This window comes from Zonotrichia leucophrys, chromosome 4A (genome assembly GCF_028769735.1).
Source record: "Zonotrichia leucophrys gambelii isolate GWCS_2022_RI chromosome 4A, RI_Zleu_2.0, whole genome shotgun sequence".
NCBI classification, from domain to species: domain Eukaryota; kingdom Metazoa; phylum Chordata; class Aves; order Passeriformes; family Passerellidae; genus Zonotrichia; species Zonotrichia leucophrys.
Genome location: NC_088174.1, coordinates 18,974,554 through 18,992,770, shown reverse-complemented (window position 1 = coordinate 18,992,770; position 18,217 = coordinate 18,974,554). Strand labels below are relative to the sequence as shown.

Below are 18,217 nucleotides of genomic sequence, written 5' to 3'. Positions count from 1 at the left end.
AAGTGAACAGAGTTTACGGGTCATAAGCTCGAGGAGAAGCTTTACCAGCCACCCAGGGCTGCTGTGGCCTCAGAGCATGAGTGGTGCTGCAGCCTGGAGAGAGCAGCATGTCCAGAGGGCACAGCCCATCCGTCCTGTCCATTGCCCTGTCCCATCCCTGCCAGTCTGTGGGGTGCAGGCCCAGCTACGGTGCAGAGCGACCTGGCCACGGGGCGTGTGCCCTACCAGGGCTGCTGCCTGTTGCCATCTGGGCCCGTCCATCCCGCCCCATCTGCATCTGGCCGTCAACCCTGCCGGGTAGGCGTGCGGCGCACGGGGGCGTGTGGCCACCTTAACCCCAGGGCTGCCCAGAGCAGTGAGCAAACAACTGCTGCCCTTTGAACCATTGCCTGAGCTCAGCCCTGCGCGCTGTCAGAGCCTGGCCGGGGGAGAAGATGGCAAAGGGCCCCCTCACACTGTGCTTATGTCTGCTGGGAGCCTGCCTGGCTGCTGGAAACACAGGTGAGTGCACCCCAAACAGCAAACCCCTCAGTTTTGGGCACAGGTGTCACAGACTGGGGCTGGGCACAGTTTGTCACCTGGATGCAGTGTGACAGCTCGGGCAGTGCTGGAGAGCAGCTCAGAGGCACTGCTGCACTGCTCTGCTCCTCTCAAAGCTCTGCTCTTTGCTGGGGCAATGAAATAATGGCTTTGTGCTGATTTTATACAGCATGTGTCACAGGGATTCATTTTCAGAATGGATTTTTTCCTTAGGTTTTTGCGTCTTTAGGCTTTCAGAGCTCCATTCAGCCATTTTAGGAGGCACACACAGAAGGGGAAGGGGGGAGAGCGCTGCTGGGGGAGTGATGACAGTCCCACTCTTTGTGTGCCATCACTTTGTCCTGGACAGCAAACAAGTGCTCACATCCATAAAACTCTCTTTGTATTGCCACTGCCGGGGTTGTTTAAAGGCAAGCCCAGCGTGGCTTTAACAAGGGCTGTGGGATGCAGCCAGGGCTGGGACAGGAGAGAGCAGCTGATGGATGTGGGCAATCACACACAGTAATGCAGAATGTTGATTTATCTGCAGCAGCAACACTTCCAGCAGAGGCTGCTTCACATCCAGTGTGAGCCCTGTTTCCTGCAAGGCTGCCCTTTCTTCTTTCATTAAACATAGCTGGAAACAGGTTAAAAAAAGGCTCTTTCCACTATGTTTGCTCAGCAGTGAAAAGTGAGCAGAACCTCATAGTTTTGCCACTCCCACCAGGTGTATCCCCTATAAAATACAGTGGAGAGGACAGCTCTCAAACAGCTTATTCCAGTCTGTACATCTGTGATGGGTGATTCTATGTTTTAGGGCATTTTAAGCATCAAACTTCAGCCCTCCCCATCACCCTCTTGCCACCAACCATTTCCATTGACTATTTTGACATTTGGCTCTGCAGATTTGATCCTTTAGATTAAAGGGGCTGAGGTGGGACAATAAAGAAATCTCAGCCCAGAAATCTCAGTGGCAGTGCTGGACTGTCTCTGGCCATGGGCAATGGGGGGTGCACACCTGGACAGGGAGGACACAGCCCTGCCAGCCCTGCCCTGTCCCTTGCAGTGTTCCTGGGCAGCAGGGAGGCCAGCTCGGTGCTGCAGAGGGGCAATAAAGTGAAGTGGGGCAATAAAGAAAGCTCAGTGCACAGTGACAGTGCTGGACTGTCTCTGGCCATGGGCAAGGGGGGATGCACACCTGGAAAGGGAGGACAGAGCCCTGCCAGCCGTGCCCTGTCCCTTGCAGTGTTCCTGGGCAGCAGGGAGGCCAGCTCGGTGCTGCAGAGGCAGCGCAGAGCCAACTCCAACCGGCTGGAGGAGGTGATCCCTGGCAACCTGGAGAGGGAGTGCATCGAGGAGAAGTGCAGCTATGAGGAGGCCCGGGAGGTGTTTGAGAATGAAGAGAAAACGGTGAGTGCCATGATGCTCTAACCTGAGCCTAACCTAACCCTAATCCTAAACCCTAATCCTAACCCTGTTCCCTCCAGCTGGGGCACAGAGGGGCAGGAGGGGGAACAGCCAGGAGAAAACCTGCAGGGCCCAGGGCAGCCTCTGGCATGGCAGGTTCTCACCTGTGCTCCATCACTTGGGCTGGGGAGCTGCTGTAAAGGCTTCCTCAGCCACCACTGGGATATGGAGCTGGTGGTTTCCCTGCAAGTCCTTCCCTTCAGCTTTGGAGCCATGCAGGTACTGCCTCAGTCACACAACACCCAGAAATTGGAAAACAAAGGAAACTTTTTCTTTTTTCCCTTTGCAGATGCAGTTTTGGCAAACATACGTTGGTAAGAGCTGCTTTCTTCATGTTCTAATGTTTAATATTCCTGTCTGAGTGCATAAAGAGCTGATGTGTCTGTAACAAATGTATTCCAGCATCCAGGAACTGTCAGGGCAGAGCCATCAGAGCCTTGCACTCCAAGTCCTGCAGTGCCCAGCCTGGGTCTGTCCCGTTGGTACAGAAATGGCAAGCCAAAGAAAAAAGGATATCTTAGCATTTTATTTGTTCAAGCAGGGTTTTTCTAACAAATTTGAAAAACCTGACTGAACAAAACCAGTTCAGGCAGAGTGCTGGATCTCATTGAGCCCAGGTCAGGCTCTGGCTCCAGTTTCAGCTGTGCCACAGAGTAAAATACCACAGCAATAATTAACACCCCTTCAGCAAACAGCAAATGCTCTGTTCCCAAGCAGAGATCTCCAGATAAGGCACAGCGTGAATCCCTAGAAATGCCATATTAAAGTGGAGCCTCAACATGATCATAGCAAACAGCTGTTTGCAATTCACACCCTCACTTCACTGCTTTCTCTCCACATCCACTTCTTCCTTTTGAGCCTCCATCCCCAACGACTCCTTGGTCCCTTAACAAAAAGATTTCAATGCCCACTACACCATCTGAAACTAATTTTGAGGACATTTCAATAAATGAACTGTTTGGTAGATTGGCAGAGTGCCCAGAACATCTCACTAAAAAGCCTTAAATAATTCAGATTACTCAGTCCAGACTATAAAATAAAAACATTACATTTGCATTGCAGGACTGTCCTCTGAAAAAACAACCGATGAAACTCCACACTGCATTTGTTTCCCTGCCACTGTAACAAATTGGCTGATCAGAAATAAGGAATGCCATCTATTCCTCTGTCATCCGGGGTGCCTGCTCTGCTGTTCAGAGTGCAGCCCTCGGGAGCTCAGCCCTGCACAGCCCCAGCTGCAGTGCTCACCCTGCCTCAGAGCTCCAGCAGGACTCAGACAGGCCCAAACCATTTTGTTCTGTTTGCATTTTGCATTCCAGCCCTTCCCTGAAAGCCCCATGGGCTGCCACCCTGTCCTGCCCCTTCACAGGGCACAAACCCAGCTCGGCCCTGCCCTTTCTCCAGGCCTTGGCACAAACATTCAAAGGGCATCCCCATGGTTTAACATCCCTGATTTGCTTCTCCAAGGCTGTACATGCCCAACTTTGCAATGTGTTTTCATTAAAGCCTCAGGTTCTCAGCTGGAGAGCTGGGAAAATAAAGCCCTGGCACAGGGGGAGGAATCTAGAGCAGGTAACAGTGCAGGACTGAGAAAGGGAGAGCAACAGGGAGGTTCTCAATCCTGACACCAGACAGGTCTCCTCATCCCCATGGACAGACCCAGACCTTCACAGAGCAGCCTGAGTGTTCAAACAACCAGAGTAGGATACTCAGAGCACTCCTGAAGGAGCAAACCTCCTACATTTGTCTCGTTTGGCCAAGCCATGAGGTCCTGCTGGGATGCTGCAGGAGGTGACTGCAGAGGGGCTCTCTGGGCTGGGCAGGGTGACCCACAGGGGACAGGGGACACAGCCCTGTGGGACACAGCCCTGGGGACAGAGCCCTGGGGGACAGAGCCCTGGGGGGACAGCCCTGGCTGTCCCCAGCCCTGGGAGGAGCTGTGCTGGCCCTGGCAGGGCTGTGGTGGCTGTCAGCCCCGTGGTGGGTGTTAGCCTGTGATGGGTGTCAGGCCTGTGGTTGCTGACTCTGCTGTGCTCTCTCCAAGATGGGGATCAGTGCAACCCCAACCCGTGCAAAAACGGAGCCGAGTGCAAGGACCAGATCAACTCCTACGTGTGCTGGTGCCCGGCTGGCTACGAAGGCAAGAACTGTGAGATAGGTACGTGCCAGGGCTGCCCCAGGGCCCTGCTGCTCTGCTGGGACCCCCGGGATCAGCATCACCCTCTGGGGCTGGTGACACCCACCCTGCTGTGCTGTGCTGGGAGGCAGGGAGGGGGAAATGCAGCCTGCTGGGCCTGGGATGGCAGGGGGACATGGCAGGGGGACATGGCAGGGCACTGGGGATGGCAGGGGACATGCCTGGGGACAGCAGGACATTGGGGACAGTCTGGGGACAGCAGGCCCTGGGGATGGCAGGGCACTGGGGATGGCAGGGGGACATGCCTGGGGACCACAGGACACTGGGGACATGCCTGGGGACATCAGGGGCTGTCTCTGGTCCTGCCCAGCCCCCAGAGCAGCCCCAGCCCCGCTCTGCTGGGCACCTGCTCCTAGGCAGGGCTCAGTGGAGACTCAGGCTCAAGGTCTCCTGTCCTGCTGTGGCTGCCAGGGCAAATGTTGACACAGAGCCCTTCCTTTGTGTCCCAAAAGCACAAACCTGCGTGGGAGGGCTCAGTCAGGGACAGCCTGCTTAGGGCAGAGTTCCTCACAGACTGCCCCTGTCCCCGTGGAACCCCCATTCTCCCACAGACCCCCATGGAACCCCCACTCTCCCACTCCCCTTCCTCATGCCAGGCTGAGCAGCAGGTGCTGGGCAGGGCAGGACTATCCTGACTTCCCTTCAATGGCACTCCGCTTAATTCATAATTACAATTATCAGCAGCAACCTTGATTCTGGAAGCAAATAAAAGGCAAATATTTTCCTGATGGGTTGAGGAGTCTGTGAAAACCAAACAGCTGATAATTTAAGCAAGAGGGATATTCAGCTCTTATAATATAATCAGGGGCTGTGCAGCTCACATAATGTGCTAGACTCACTGCACTAATAAAAGATTCTCTTTCTAGTTGTATTTCTGCTCTGGCAAGAGAGGAGTGTACGTTAAAAAGAGCATTTCAAAGTTGCATCAAATTTAAATAGTCTCATTGCAGATTTCTTGGGGAAGTGAGGAGCAAAAATAGAGCTGGAAGTGAGGCGTGAAGAAGAGCTCTGTAAAAATAGTAAATGATGGCATTAAAATGGCTACAGGAAGGGAGGTGTCCTTGAGGAAGTGGGAGTGGAGTTAATCTGCTGTGAAGTTATTTGAAAACTCCCTGGGAATCACAGGGGCCTCTGCAGGTTTGGGTTCCCCAGCTCCAAGGTGCTGCTGCCAGAGGAGTGAGGCTGGGCTGGTGCAGGGGATGGAAACCTGGGATGTTCCATCACACAGTGACCCATCCTGCTGAAGGGCTCCTCCAGCCGGCTGGGATGGCTGATGGGCGCCCCAGGAGGAGCACAGGGCTTGGCTTGGAGCCCAGCAAGAACCCCAGCACAGCAACAACCTCAGCATATCAGCACAGGTGATGGGTGCTCCAGGAGGAGCACAGGGCTTGGCTTGGAGCCCAGCAAGAACCCCAGCACAAAGCCCTGCCTGGGGCAGGGTTGGCTCCAATCTATACAGGATGTTGCTCCAGTCCATACAGGGTGTTCTCCCCCACTGCCAAAAGCACAAAAGTGGGGAAATCACGTGGCTTGTCACCAAATATTTGCAGGAGTCCTCTAGGGTCAGATGCCAAATTTCAGCCAGCACGCAGCTGTTGGAGGCTGTGCCAGGGCTCTGGGGGGGCTCCGTGAGCTCCTCAACCGCTGCCCAGTGCATACTGGAACCTGAGAGCAGGGGGATGGATGGACTGCCCCTGAACTGAGGACACCTGAGAGGAATGGGACTGCCCTGCACTGTGAGCAGGGATGGGACTGCCCTGCACTGAGAGCAGGGATGGGACTGCCCTGAACTGAGAGCAGGGATGGGACTGCCCTGCCTCCCCAGCTCCTCACAAACCATCTGCTTTCCACAGTCTGGGTCAGCCACTGGAGGGGAAGTAGGAGTGGAGTTAAAGTTCCCCTTTACTGAGCCCAAACCCCCCAGTCCCAACAGATCTCTGACCAGCTGGGTTTCAAGAGAGCTCTCAGAGTTTCATTTTCATTTCTTTCAGACTTCACCTGTGCTATTAAAAATGGAGGCTGCAAGCACTTCTGCAGTCATCAGCCCCCACAGAAGGTTGTGTGCTCCTGTGCCCCTGGCTATAAACTGCAAGAAGATGGAAAGTCCTGTGAACCTACAGGTTAGCTTTTAAACTGCTTTTAAGAGGTTTGGGTTCAAGTTTTCAAGGCCTTGTCCTGGATTTAGTGCAGTGCTTGAGGCTGCAGCATCACAAAGGGCTATAGAATAGCAGGTTCTCCTTGTGCTCCCCAGCTCTACCCTGCCCCTAGACCATGACAATACCTATAAACTCACTGACACATGCAGCCCCAGCCCACCACAGCACAGCAAATTAACTGGGCACGAGCATCTCAGAAGCACATCTGGCAGAGAGGAGATTGAGCAGATAAACATTTTGCCATCTGAAGCCAGTTTACCATTTGATGCTATGACATTTCTAACTGACTGCAGCAGGCTGCACACCCAAGCTCACACACAGGCACCTGCACAGGGCAGCTCTGTCAGCTGCCCCAGGGAGCAGTGACCTCCTGAAAGGGCTGGCAGCCAGCAGTCGGTTTGGGAAGGATCCTGGGCAGGGAATCCTGTGAACAGAGGATCTCATCCTTGTGAACAGAGGATCTCATCCTGTGTTGCCCAACAATGCTGTATCACTTTCACTGGACCAGAAAGGTTTACAGTTAGCAAGAAGATTGTCTTTCAGGTTGGGTGATTGTCCTTCCTGCAAAAGCTTTGTTTTGTTGGCTCTAAAACTTTCCTTTCATAGGCAGAGCCTGCAGGTACCACTTTCCATCACTCAACACTCGTTTGAGTCCTGTCCCTAAAGTGAGCTGTTTAAAAATAAAGGATGAAGTCTCAGTAGGCCACACTCACATCTGATTTTACACTAATGTTTGTTTGCTCAGTGCTTCTGAGAGCTTTTCAGATGAAAGACAATGCCTGGTGCTATTTACTATTTTGACTGCCACCACCAGCAGGAATTCAGCACACGCTGCGTGGGAGAGCAACAGGAAGAGCTCGTGTGAAACGAGCCTGCAGATGAGTTCTTCATTAACAGAGGAAACATTCAACTCTAGGAAGAGTTTATTAATGTTTTCCTCACCTTGGTGCCAAGCAGGATTATCTGTACAATTGGCAGCTGTTATTTCCTGCCCTGTCCCAGCTGGCTGTTCATTGCTCTGGGGTCACTGCTCTGGAAGTGCCCAGCACAGGATTCCAGGTATGCAGCACACATCCTGCCAAGGGCAGGCACAGCTGCCCCAGCCCGTCAGGCACAGGTGCTCCACACAAGCTTTTTTCACTTTTAAAGCCGCTCAGATGTCATTTCCAAAGCCCAGAAACAATCAATGCTTTTGCTGTGTTTCCGTATCCCTCACACTGGGGCTCCAAGGCACAGGGTGCCCATGCTCAGCCCACAGCCCTGGGCTGGCACCCAAACCCTGCCGAGGTGAGGGTTTCCCTGCTCCCTCCCCTCTGGTGGCGCTCGGGTGTGACACAGCCGCCCCCAGCGTGTCCCTTGCTCTCGCAGTGCCGTTCCCCTGCGGGAGGATCACGGCTCCCGAGGCCAAGAGGAAGCTGACGCGCTCCATGAACACCTTTGAGCACTGGAACAGCACGGGCGAGGAGCCCGAGGAGGGCCCCGAGGAGGGGCAGGGCCCCGAGGAGGGCCAGGACAACGCCACGGAGAGCAGCAGCACCGCAGCCCCCATGAGGATCACACCCGTGCTCAGGACGGGCACGCGCGTCGTCGGCGGCTCGGACAGCATGAAGGGAGAGGTGCCCTGGCAGGTACGGCCTTTGCAAACCTTGTGGGAGCCCAGCAGCCCTTGTGAGCGCAGAGCATCCTCCCTTTGGACACCCAGAGTCTGTCTCTGGGGTTAGGCTGGCAATAGCCTCAGGCCCAACAGGAGCACAGCTCCTTCCCACACACACTTCTATGTGTATAGAAACAGCAACAAAACCTGCCTGCGTGGGGCTCTCCTCTGGCAAAGAAAGCCACAGGTCAGAGTCACAGCAGCTTTACCCAGTGGGGCACAAAGGGCTGAGCTACAGCAGCAGAATGCCTGGTAGTCCATGAATGTGCCAAAAGTAAGCTGGGAGGGAAGGGAGTTTTGCAAGGAGCAATGCAACTCATTTTTGGCTCCATCAGATCATAGAATCACAAAACAGTTTGGGTTGGAAGGAACCTTAAAGATCACCCAGTTCCAGCCCCCAGCTGTGACCAGGGCCGCCTTCCACTGCTGCAGGCTTACCCAAACCCCAGAGTGAGATTTGCCCTGCTCCCACAGGTTCTGCTGGTGAACAGCCAAGGTGAGGGCTTCTGCGGTGCCACCATCATCAACGAGAAGTGGCTGGTGACAGCAGCACACTGCCTGAAGCCAGGCTTCACCCACAACCTCACTGCTGTGGCAGGTGAGCACCTGGGCACGAGGGGAGGGATGGGCACAGGGCAGGGCACAGGGCACTGAGCACAGTGAGGGGCAGCAGCAGGACTCGAGCTGCTGTGGGGCCTGACTTGGGCTGCTGTGGGGTCTGACATGGGCTGCTGGGGGCACAGAGGCCCCAGCTGAACCTACAGCCCTTCACCAGCCTGGTCCTGCAGGTGCCAGCACCTCTGGCAGGAGCACTGAGCCGGGTCTGCCTTGGTGCCACAGCCACAGTGTGAGCACAGATCAACCTGGCCATAGGCGAGCTCGCCTGAGCCAGGGGCTCATCCAGCCAGCTTTAAAGCCCGCTGGAAGAAGCCTTCCCCTCCCCTATATTTCTTTGTTTCTCCACGTTCATCCCTGAATCACTTATTCGTGTCCCCAGCAATAGCAAGCATCTCTAACGTAAGAAAAGCCAGCCGAAAGTCTCCCGCACGTATGGGCTGTAGGAACAGCCTGGGAGGGAGGGAGGGAGCTGCCATTCCCACCGTGCCCACCAAGCCCCGCCGAGCCCGCAGCACCCGCTCACCTCAGGCTGGCTCCGTACCGGCTCCGCAGGTGGTGCTCGGTGCCGCCGGTTCCGGAGGGCCGGGGGAGCCCCCGCAGCACGGCCCGAACGCCCCGGGGGCTGCGGGACGGTGCCCGGCAAACGCCATCCTTAATGTCCTTAACGCTGCTCAGCCTGCGGGGGATGCGGCCCCAGGTGCTGCCCCTTCACCCACCCGAGCTCTGCCCTGCCTCTCCCCACCTGTTACCCAAGGCGGGGTAACGGGCTGCAGGCACCGCGATCACAGCATCCCGCAGGTGCTGGCCATCACAGCATCCCGCACTGCCATCACGGCATCCCGCAGGTGCTGGCACTGCCATCACAGCATCCTGCACCGCGATCACGGCATCCCGCACTGCCATCGCGGCATCCCGCGGCTGCCGGCAGCGGCCGAGAGCAGCTGAGCCTCGGGCAGGCTCAGGGGCACCTGTGAGCATCAGCGGTGGCACCGCTGCCTTCCCGCACCCCATCCTGCCCCGTGGCTCTGGGGGTTTAGAAAAGGGAGGTTAAGGTTTCTTTTCACTAATACCTTATTAGTTTTAGACCAGTATTTTTTATCAGCGAGTTCTGCCCCCTTTGCTGCAATCCCCTTACCTCTGTCTGTGGATGCTAAATCCCCAGAACAGCCACTTTGCTGCTAGCTCTGGCAAAAGCATTTGCATCTTTTGTGCCTGGCTGGATGATGGGTGCCCGGTGTCACACCTGGGTAGTGCCGGGGGCTGAGACATGAGGGAACCTGCAGGTGCCTCTGATGAGGAGCCGGCAGCCTGGCCAGAGCAGCCTCAGAGGCACCTGAGGGCTCAGCCCTCTGGGCTGGGCTGGAGTGGCGCTGGCACTGGCACTGGCTGGCACCAGCAGGGCACAGGCCCTGGTACAGCCTCTGGGCTGGGCTGGAGTGGCGCTGGCACTGGCTGGCACCAGCAGGGCACGGTCCCTGGCGCTGCCCGGGCACCCAGCCCCGCCGCTCTGTGCAGGTGAACACGACGTCAGGAGCGATGACCACACGGAGCAGCTGCGCAAGGTGGTGAGGCTGCTGCCCCACCCCACCTACAACGCCTCCATCAACGAGTACCACAACGACATCGCCCTGCTGGAGCTGGACCGGCCGCTCACCTTCAACAGCTACGTGACGCCCGTGTGCCTGGGCAGCCGCGAGTTCACCAACGCCCTCCTGAAGCAGGGCGTGGGCACCGTCAGCGGCTGGGGCAGGGTGCTGTTCCGCGGCCGCACGGCCACCACCCTGCAGGTGCTCAGGGTGCCCTTCGTGGACCGGCCCACCTGCCTCAAGAGCACCTCCACCACCATCCTGCAGAACATGTTCTGCGCCGGGTTCCCCAGCGGCGGCAGGGACACGTGCGAGGGGGACAGCGGGGGACCCTACACCACCGAGATCGAGGGCACCTGGTTCCTCACGGGCATCACCAGCTGGGGCGAGGAGTGCGCCCTGCCCGGCAAGTACGGCATCTACACCAGGGTCTCCAAGTACGTCAAGTGGATCAAGCAAACCACGAAGCTCCCCTGAGCCCGGGAGGAGCGCTGAGCCTGCTGGGGAGGCTGCACCACGCTGGAGGATGGACTGGGGACATGCAGAGGGACCACGGCAATCCCCGTGGCTTTGAGAGACCATTTCAATAAACGTTTGTGGATGAAATAACTTCTGCTCTTGGAAGGCTGAAGTTGAGAGAATGCAATGCAAATGTGGTAATAAGGAAATAAAAAGCCTTTTAATGACCCATGGCTGCATTTCTGAATGCACTGGTGCTGCTGGGGTGGTGTGAGTCCCCAAATCCCAAATGCAGGGGTTGGTGGATCAGCAGGGGAATGGCTCACATGTCCCAGGCCAGTGTGCCACCAGCACTGCCCACAGCTGGCACACAGCAGTGTGGGCAAGGGAAGCCCAGCAGGCACTGCTGCCCCAGCAGCACCCCAGGAGCCCACGAGGGAGATGAGCACGCACAGCAGTGCAGCCACAGTGCTCCCAAACAGAGGTTTTCACATGGAGGGGAGGCTGGGGACACCCCAACCCTGCTGGGATGGGTGCAGGGGACACTGGGGACACTCTGGCCCTGCTGGGATGGTTCCAGGGGACATTGGGGACACCCTGAGCCAGGGCAGGCTGTCAGCAGCTGCTCTTTCAGACTTCACTGTGAGTGCCAAGGCACCTCTGCCACTCTCATTGCCACTGCAGCCAGCAAGAAACTAACTGGATCATCTGCCACTGCTTACCTTAAAATCAAAATGCATGTAAGAAGGTTTTAAGTTGTTCCAAGGAAATGAAATAAAACCAACACTGTGAGCACTTTTTTTTCCCCTCTGGAATTATAGCAGATGTGTATTTGAACAGAATAGCATATTCTCGGATGGATTTATTTAACAAGTTTTTAATCTTTAAATATAGATTTAACACATTTTTACAGGTACATATACAATATAGTTCATTTAAACTTGCAGTCAGAGAAAATTCTCTACTGTCATTTATACATATACATGGAGAGCCTAGTTCAACAGCATACTCAGGGGAACATACCATGTGTGCAAAGTTTCAAATGTTAAAAACCTCAGACTGTACATTCAGATTTGCAGAACTTATCAACCTCATAAATTAATAAAAGCTAAGATTTAAAACTATGGAAGACAAAAAAGATTAAAATCATTCAATATGCAATGTGTGCTGTGTTTCAGACAAATATTTACATTGTACCTCAAAATGTGTATTGTTAGCACAAGAATTGTAACCACTAGAAAGAGCCCCAACAGTAATTAAGACTTTCCCACCTCATGAGTGCATTGTGATTGATTTGGAAGCAGAGGAACAGAGCCTGCAGTGGTAGCACTGTGGCTCCAGTGAAGGACACGGGATGTGCTGGCTCTGGGGCTGCTCAGCTCAGACTCAGCTGGGCCTGGCTCTGAGGGGCTCAGGGCTCCCCCCAGTCCTGGAGGAGCAGCCACTGGGGGCTGGGGAGCCCCAGGCCACCCCAGACAGCAGCTCAGCAACTGCTCCACACAACAACAGGCACAAAACAAACCCAGCACCTTCTGACCTAACCTGTGCCTAAGGACCAGCTCACAAATGAAAATCAGATCATAAAGGTCCCCCTTTAGTCCATGGAATAAACATTTCCTTTGGCTGGGGCAGAGCAAACTCACTACTGCATGCACACCATTAACCCTGCTCTCCACACACTCAGGTGCTCTTTGCACACATCTGCTCAAAAGTTCAAACCACCTGTACCTACCTAAGTTCTACAAAAGCAAAACTAGACAAAGAAACACAAAATTAAATTATCAGTCTTCAACATTCTTTTCCCCATCTCAAAAATTCAGTAGATACATTATTGTTAAAGATGCTGAAAAAGTCTTATCACAAGAACATCCTTAGTGCAAACATGGACATTTAGCTCGGATTTATGGCACGTGTTCCAAAGGTACATACATTAATGTAAACTTCAACACTTGCTAGATACAGGTTTCAGCCCTGGGACGCTTTGGGACCCTAAGTGATTGGTGACAACCCTGAGGTGTCAGTTTGAGCTGACCCAGACCCCACTGAGATCAGGGAGGCTGACTGCAGTGGGCTGGAGTCAGACCCCAAGTGCAAAAAGAGGATCTTTAGTGTTATTGCTTCCTCACGTGGAGTCAGCCAGATGATGCTCTTACAGAACATTACATTCACACAGCTGAAGCAGATAGTTAAGAAAAATCCACCCATAAAATCAATTAAGCAGGACATACAGCTTCTTGGTTTGGTTTTTTTTTTTCTTTTTGGTTTACCAAAACTCAACTCTTGTTTGCAACTTCAACACTTGTCAGCTAGTATGTAGGCAAAACCTACTTCAACCTGCAGAGGAGATTTCAAGCATCTAAACGAAGTGTCAGGAAACTGTAGTGTACTTCTCTGATGAAACATGATGTATGTCATGGAAAAACAGCAGGAAAATGAATAAAATACCATCATTTCCACAGGCAAACAAAACCAAAGAGCAGAGAATGGCTTCCTTTATGAGCATGAGAAGCTGCTTAGGACCCCAGTCCCACTCAGTGCAGATGAGGCTGTGGAGGTCTGTGAATGTGATGAACAGGACAGGACAGCTCCAACTACTGTGCTATTTCTCTGTAACACTGAGCTGAAAGCTTCCCAAGAGCATCGAAAATGGGATGCTGCTAGTTCACCCTCAGTTCAAGGGGAACTAAACTTTCTGGTGTTACACAGGGCAGCATCTATAAAGTAATGGAGAATGGTGTTAATATTAAAGCATCTGATTCCAAGAAAGACATTGTTCCCTGTAATCATGTAACATTTGTATAACAGAAAAAAACCCAAATGCACTCCTGCATTTCTCCCTAAAAGCTGAACTCCCACTGGCTTCAGTGAGAGCCTTGACTAAGGCGGGACCACAGGGTTTGACTCATTTCCATCACCTATCACTTCATTATCACAGCAAGGCCAGCTGAAATCTTCTCTGGGCTCTTTATGTTGTCAGGCTGGAGATGGTTTCTGGGTTACTAAAGAGCTGCAGGGCATAGGAGAGACCCTGCTTTATGCTTCAAAGGCTAAAAACAATCAGCATTGCCTCTAAGGGACCCTGTGTGGACACAAGAGCCTGTGGCTGCAGTCACTGAAGGGAGTGAGGGGCAGGGAAGGAGCTGTGCTGCAGCTGCCAGCTGTGGTGGCACTGCAGCCAGAGCGTGGGCACAGCTGGCACCTTCCAGCCAACATGGCACAGCAGCCAGAGCGTGGGCACAGCTGGCACCCTTCAGCCAACATGGCACAGCAGCCAGAGCGTGGGTACAGCTGGCACCCTTCAGCCAACATGGCACAGCAGCCTGCCAAAGCTGGAGCCACAGGCAGGAATAGCCTGGCCAGGCAGGTCCAGGGTGGCCAGGGGCACAGAGAATCCCCAGGGATTGTCCAGGGGGCACAGGACAATCCCAGTGAGGGCACAGGACATGCAAGCTCAGTCCTTCAGGCACTGCCAGCTGGGGGAAATCTCTGCTCAGCTTTATGGCATGGAGAGCAGGCACAGGGGACCCCCTGAGGCTTGGAGGAGAGGATTTGGCAAGCAGGATGTTAAATAAACTAGGAGAGGGTCTGGCATGTGGAACAGGAGCCTGTGCCCTGGAAGGAAGAGAGTTCAAAGGGAACCTGGTTCTGCAGTGCAGTGTGCTGAGAGGTGAGACCTTCCTCCTCCTCCTCACTGGCACAGACCTGCCCGTGCTGCCCACTGTGACCCTGGCACACTGCCACCAAGGGACATGCAGAAATGCTTTGTCTCCTGCTCCAGGGCAGAAGGGAGTTGGGACTGTAATGCTGGGGCCCCAACCTTCCCTGAAATGAGGAGATAATCTTGCATCCCCATGTTAATTCATGGAAAAGCCAAGCCAGTTAACCAGGCAGTGCCTGACCACCTGCAAGGCAGCTGAAACCCCCAGCACATGGGTGAGCCTCAGCAGCAGTACATTCTGAGTATTGCTCTTTCTGAGCACAGCTCTCTCCAAATATTCTCCATTTAGAGCTCTGCATGTTACCACCTGCAATACAAAACTGCTCCTTCATCATGCACATTAAAAAATCCACCATGGGTTTGCACAGCAGAGAGAATAAATCTGTCTGGAAGGAAGCAGCAAGGACTAATCTCAGAACTTACAGCTAGAGGCACAGCAGAAGGAAAACTCATTTCCAAAATGCTCTCCAAGCCAGCCACCTTCCTCCCAGGGAACTCATGGCTCATGTCCAGGCCAAGATTTACAAGAGGACCATGGATTTGCAAAGCTGGGAAGTGAAGCATTGACCAAATACCCCTCTGCTCACTTAAAATGGACAGCAAAGAGTTCCCTGGAACTTCATGATGATCTGCATTGGCTCAACACTGGAATCATTTGCAGGAGGGGAAAGGAACAGCCTGTGGGCATGCAGGTATCAGCCATCCTGTGGTGGGCCACAGGACAAATCCAAGGAGAAATGTGAAGGTAAGGGAACCATTTATTCTATTCAGATAAAGGCTTTGCCCTGACAAAAATCCCAAACCCCAGATTTGTGTGAATTCTGCTGTGAAATTCTGTGACTGGACACAGAGTTTTAATTAGGGGAACCTGGAGCTGAGCAGCAAGACAGGCACTGTCCCCACAAATGCCAAAGTGCCTCTCCCAGCACTGAGGTGACTCCAGCACTCCCCAAGCTCCCAGGGATCCCACAGTGTTAACCAGGTTTACACTGCTGACATGCAGAGCAGCAGCTCAGCACAGGCAGCTCAGGGAGGGATCTGAGGCTGCTCCTGCCCTGCCTGGCTCCACCAGCCTGGCTGCCTGATCTCCTCTGCTGACTGGAGCAAGAGCTCCATCTCCTGCAGCAGCAGCAATGAGCCCAGCCCAGAGTCACTGCAGGGTGAAGGGACCAGCCCAGGGTAAAGGCAATTGCTGAGTGCAGAAGAACTGCATGAAAATCAATTTTCAGAGTGCAAGTTGCTTATGGCTGTAAGGACACAGTGCTGGAAAGCTCTAGGAATAGCTCTAGGAAATAGCCGGAGAACATCCCACATCATCCCCCAGTATTTCCTGGTGTGTGCAAGGTTAGAATCGTGCCTTGGGACTGCAGGCACCAGCAGAAACAGCAAAGAGAACACGGAAAACATGGAAAACAGCTCCAGTGCTCTCAGAGCCTGGGTCACAGCTCTGGGGTACCTGGGCAGGGGTGTGGCACTCACAGGAGGCATTTCTGTGGTTTCACCCCATGCAATTCCCCTCACTTTGTACTCAGCAACTCTATAAACCAGTGCAGAGCTGACAGTCTCTAGGTTTGTGCGGACATCACCACTGACAGTGCAAACCAGGGTTCAAAGTTTCCCAGCACCTTTTTTGAGATGCATTCTCAGCTGGAAAACCCTTCTGCATAGGACCTGGTGAGATGGGGTAGCTATGCATGGAGAGAAGATCAAGGGAGCCATAACTGCAGGGTGCCAGTGAACTCTGAACAGTGGTTAGCAAACTACCCCTTACAGAAAATCAGCAAACCTTCAACCTCTGAGATTTGTGTGCCCTGCAACAATGGGGATAAAACATACCTTCCTGTAGAGGAAGGATTTCACTGAAATACACCAAAAAACCATCAAGAGCTGACTGGAATTCTGAGCCTTTCAGGTGGCTTCCTTCACCTTCATCAAAAAAACAGATTCTGACAAAAAGAATTTTTAAAATAGAAATCTCCTTTCAAGTTTTGCTTCATACAGTGATAGCTAGTAAATTTTAATTTATTTTTTTAATGGACTAAGTCTGTGTGGGCTTCCTGAGCTGTTCCACCTCCAGCCCTGGTGTCCCATTTGCTGAGGACAGTGTGGTGATGAGGCAACACATGGAGCAGTGACATGGCAAGGGCAACAGGCTGCTCTTAAGGCATTTTCTTGTGTCATCTCTTATGCTTCCCTGTCTATTGCTATGTACAGTTACAGCTAGAAAATGAAAACTCTGAGCCTTTGGCTGAAACCTGTTTATAATGAGCTTTCTCTAGGGTGGATTGACCAGCAGGCAGCAGTGAGGGCAGGAGTGAGGCAGCAGGGAGGAAGTATTGCCTTAGAGTGCTGGGGTCAGGCCACGATGTCTTTAGCAGCAGCAGGAGATTTGGCTTAGGTACCTCCTGCTCCACAGGAGGTGTGAGCTACAGCAGGGAGGAGGAAAACAGTCCTGGAATCCCTGGTCAGACTCCGTCTCTTCTCCCCGGTCTTCTACCCAGTGCTCTTGCAATGAAATCTACGTTTTTAAATGCTTGGTTTTAATTTACTCGTGCCTAAAGTCTCAGAAACATCTTAAACAAACAAACAACCAAAAAAGCTTAATTTACTACTTCTGCAGGCTTTTTGGGATAGCTGCTTGCTTTCCTATTACTCCAGCAGAGGCATAAGCAGCCAGGTTTAGTAGATCAAGTGTAATGCAAATGGCTTAAAAGACCTGGTTTGAGCTATGGGATATTTCTGCTAGGCGTGCTATCAAATACCTGCAACTTTGGCATTCCGAAACCTGCAGTCCCCGACCACAATCTGCAGACTGTGCACAGGGATCCAGCCTTCTTTCCTTCTGTTGAGGTTCTTCACCAGCCTTGGGATGACAGCAGCATTAGGAACAGAAGCCAACGCACCCAGAGCAGTTTGGTGAGGGCCTGCTCCCCACTGCTGGGGTGCAAGCAGCAATTTACCCCAAGCAGGGAAGCATTTTAACAGGGCCTGGCCATGTGCTTAAAGCTTTCCTCCCACCTCAATTTAGGAACCTAATTAAAAAGCCTACACCTCTGTAGACAGGACTCCCTCTCCAGTCATCCTGCCCAAGACCTCCAGAGATGCCAGCTCAGGGAAACTGGCTACTGAAGGAGTCAAGGGTAATTATTTTTCTCACTCCTCTGCCATTTAGACTGGTAGGATGATTTTAGTCAGGGTACTGTAAGTAAATTCAAGCCAAAATTAGGCAGCTGGAAATACTCATGCTCAGAAGTGATACCCTCTGTCTCACTCATGCAGTGAAATTTGTGCTAACAAAAAGCTTGGTGTGAGAAATCTCTGACTGGCACTGGCTGGAGCCCCCAGGAGAGGTGAACTTTCAGCAAATGTGAGGTGCTTTCCATCTGCTTTGGCTAACAACAAACTGAATTCTTCAAAGTGCAGTGGGACTAGATGACCCTTACAGATCCCTTGCAATTGAAATATTCTATTTTAACCTGTTCTGATTTCCCTTGAAGTGCAGGGGCTGTAGCTCTCAGCCAGGAATCCTGCATGGGCATTGACATCTGTGCATCCTGCACAAACCTGTCCCAGGTTCCTGCCAACATCACCCTTCCCACACCCCAAAGAGGGCTTTGGCACACTGGGCTGGCTGAGAGCTGCTCAGAACCATCCTGCAAAGGGAAGAGCAGAAGCCTCAGCCAAACTGCTGTAAGCCTCAGGGGGGGCAGGCTGCCCCCAGACAAGGATGGTCCAGCAGGCCCAGGGGGGCTCCCAGGGGATGCTCCCAGCCCTGAGGGGTTCCCTTGTGAGCCTTTACAGCTTTACACACAACAGAAACAGTCTGCAGCCATCCCCAGTGTA

General features: G+C 53.2%; 2 protein-coding genes across 9 annotated transcripts in view; one reads left to right on the top strand and one right to left on the bottom strand.

Moving 5' to 3' along the window:
• The first annotated feature begins 360 nt into the window (after positions 1-360).
• F9 (coagulation factor IX) lies at positions 361-10,884 on the top strand. The gene is made up of 8 exons (XM_064712857.1): positions 361-501; positions 1,766-1,929; positions 2,276-2,300; positions 4,031-4,144; positions 6,175-6,303; positions 7,708-7,967; positions 8,468-8,591; positions 10,127-10,884. The coding sequence occupies exons 1-8, from the start codon at positions 435-437 to the stop codon at positions 10,672-10,674; spliced, it is 1,431 nt and encodes a 476-aa protein (XP_064568927.1). The 5' UTR covers positions 361-434; the 3' UTR covers positions 10,675-10,884.
• A 629-nt stretch (positions 10,885-11,513) lies between these two features.
• Positions 11,514-18,217, bottom strand: part of MCF2 (MCF.2 cell line derived transforming sequence) — a 47,303-nt gene continuing 40,599 nt past the window's right edge. For 6 of the 8 annotated variants that reach the window (XM_064712756.1, XM_064712757.1, XM_064712764.1 and 3 more), the window contains 2 exons: positions 17,137-17,237; positions 11,514-16,892 (listed from right to left, as the gene is read on the bottom strand). In XM_064712756.1, the coding sequence (XP_064568826.1) occupies positions 16,840-16,892; positions 17,137-17,237 (154 nt within the window). In that variant the 3' untranslated portion in view covers positions 11,514-16,839. The remainder of the gene's footprint in view (positions 16,893-17,136; positions 17,238-18,217) is intronic. The other 2 variants (XM_064712758.1, XM_064712760.1) reach the window with 1 other exon arrangement.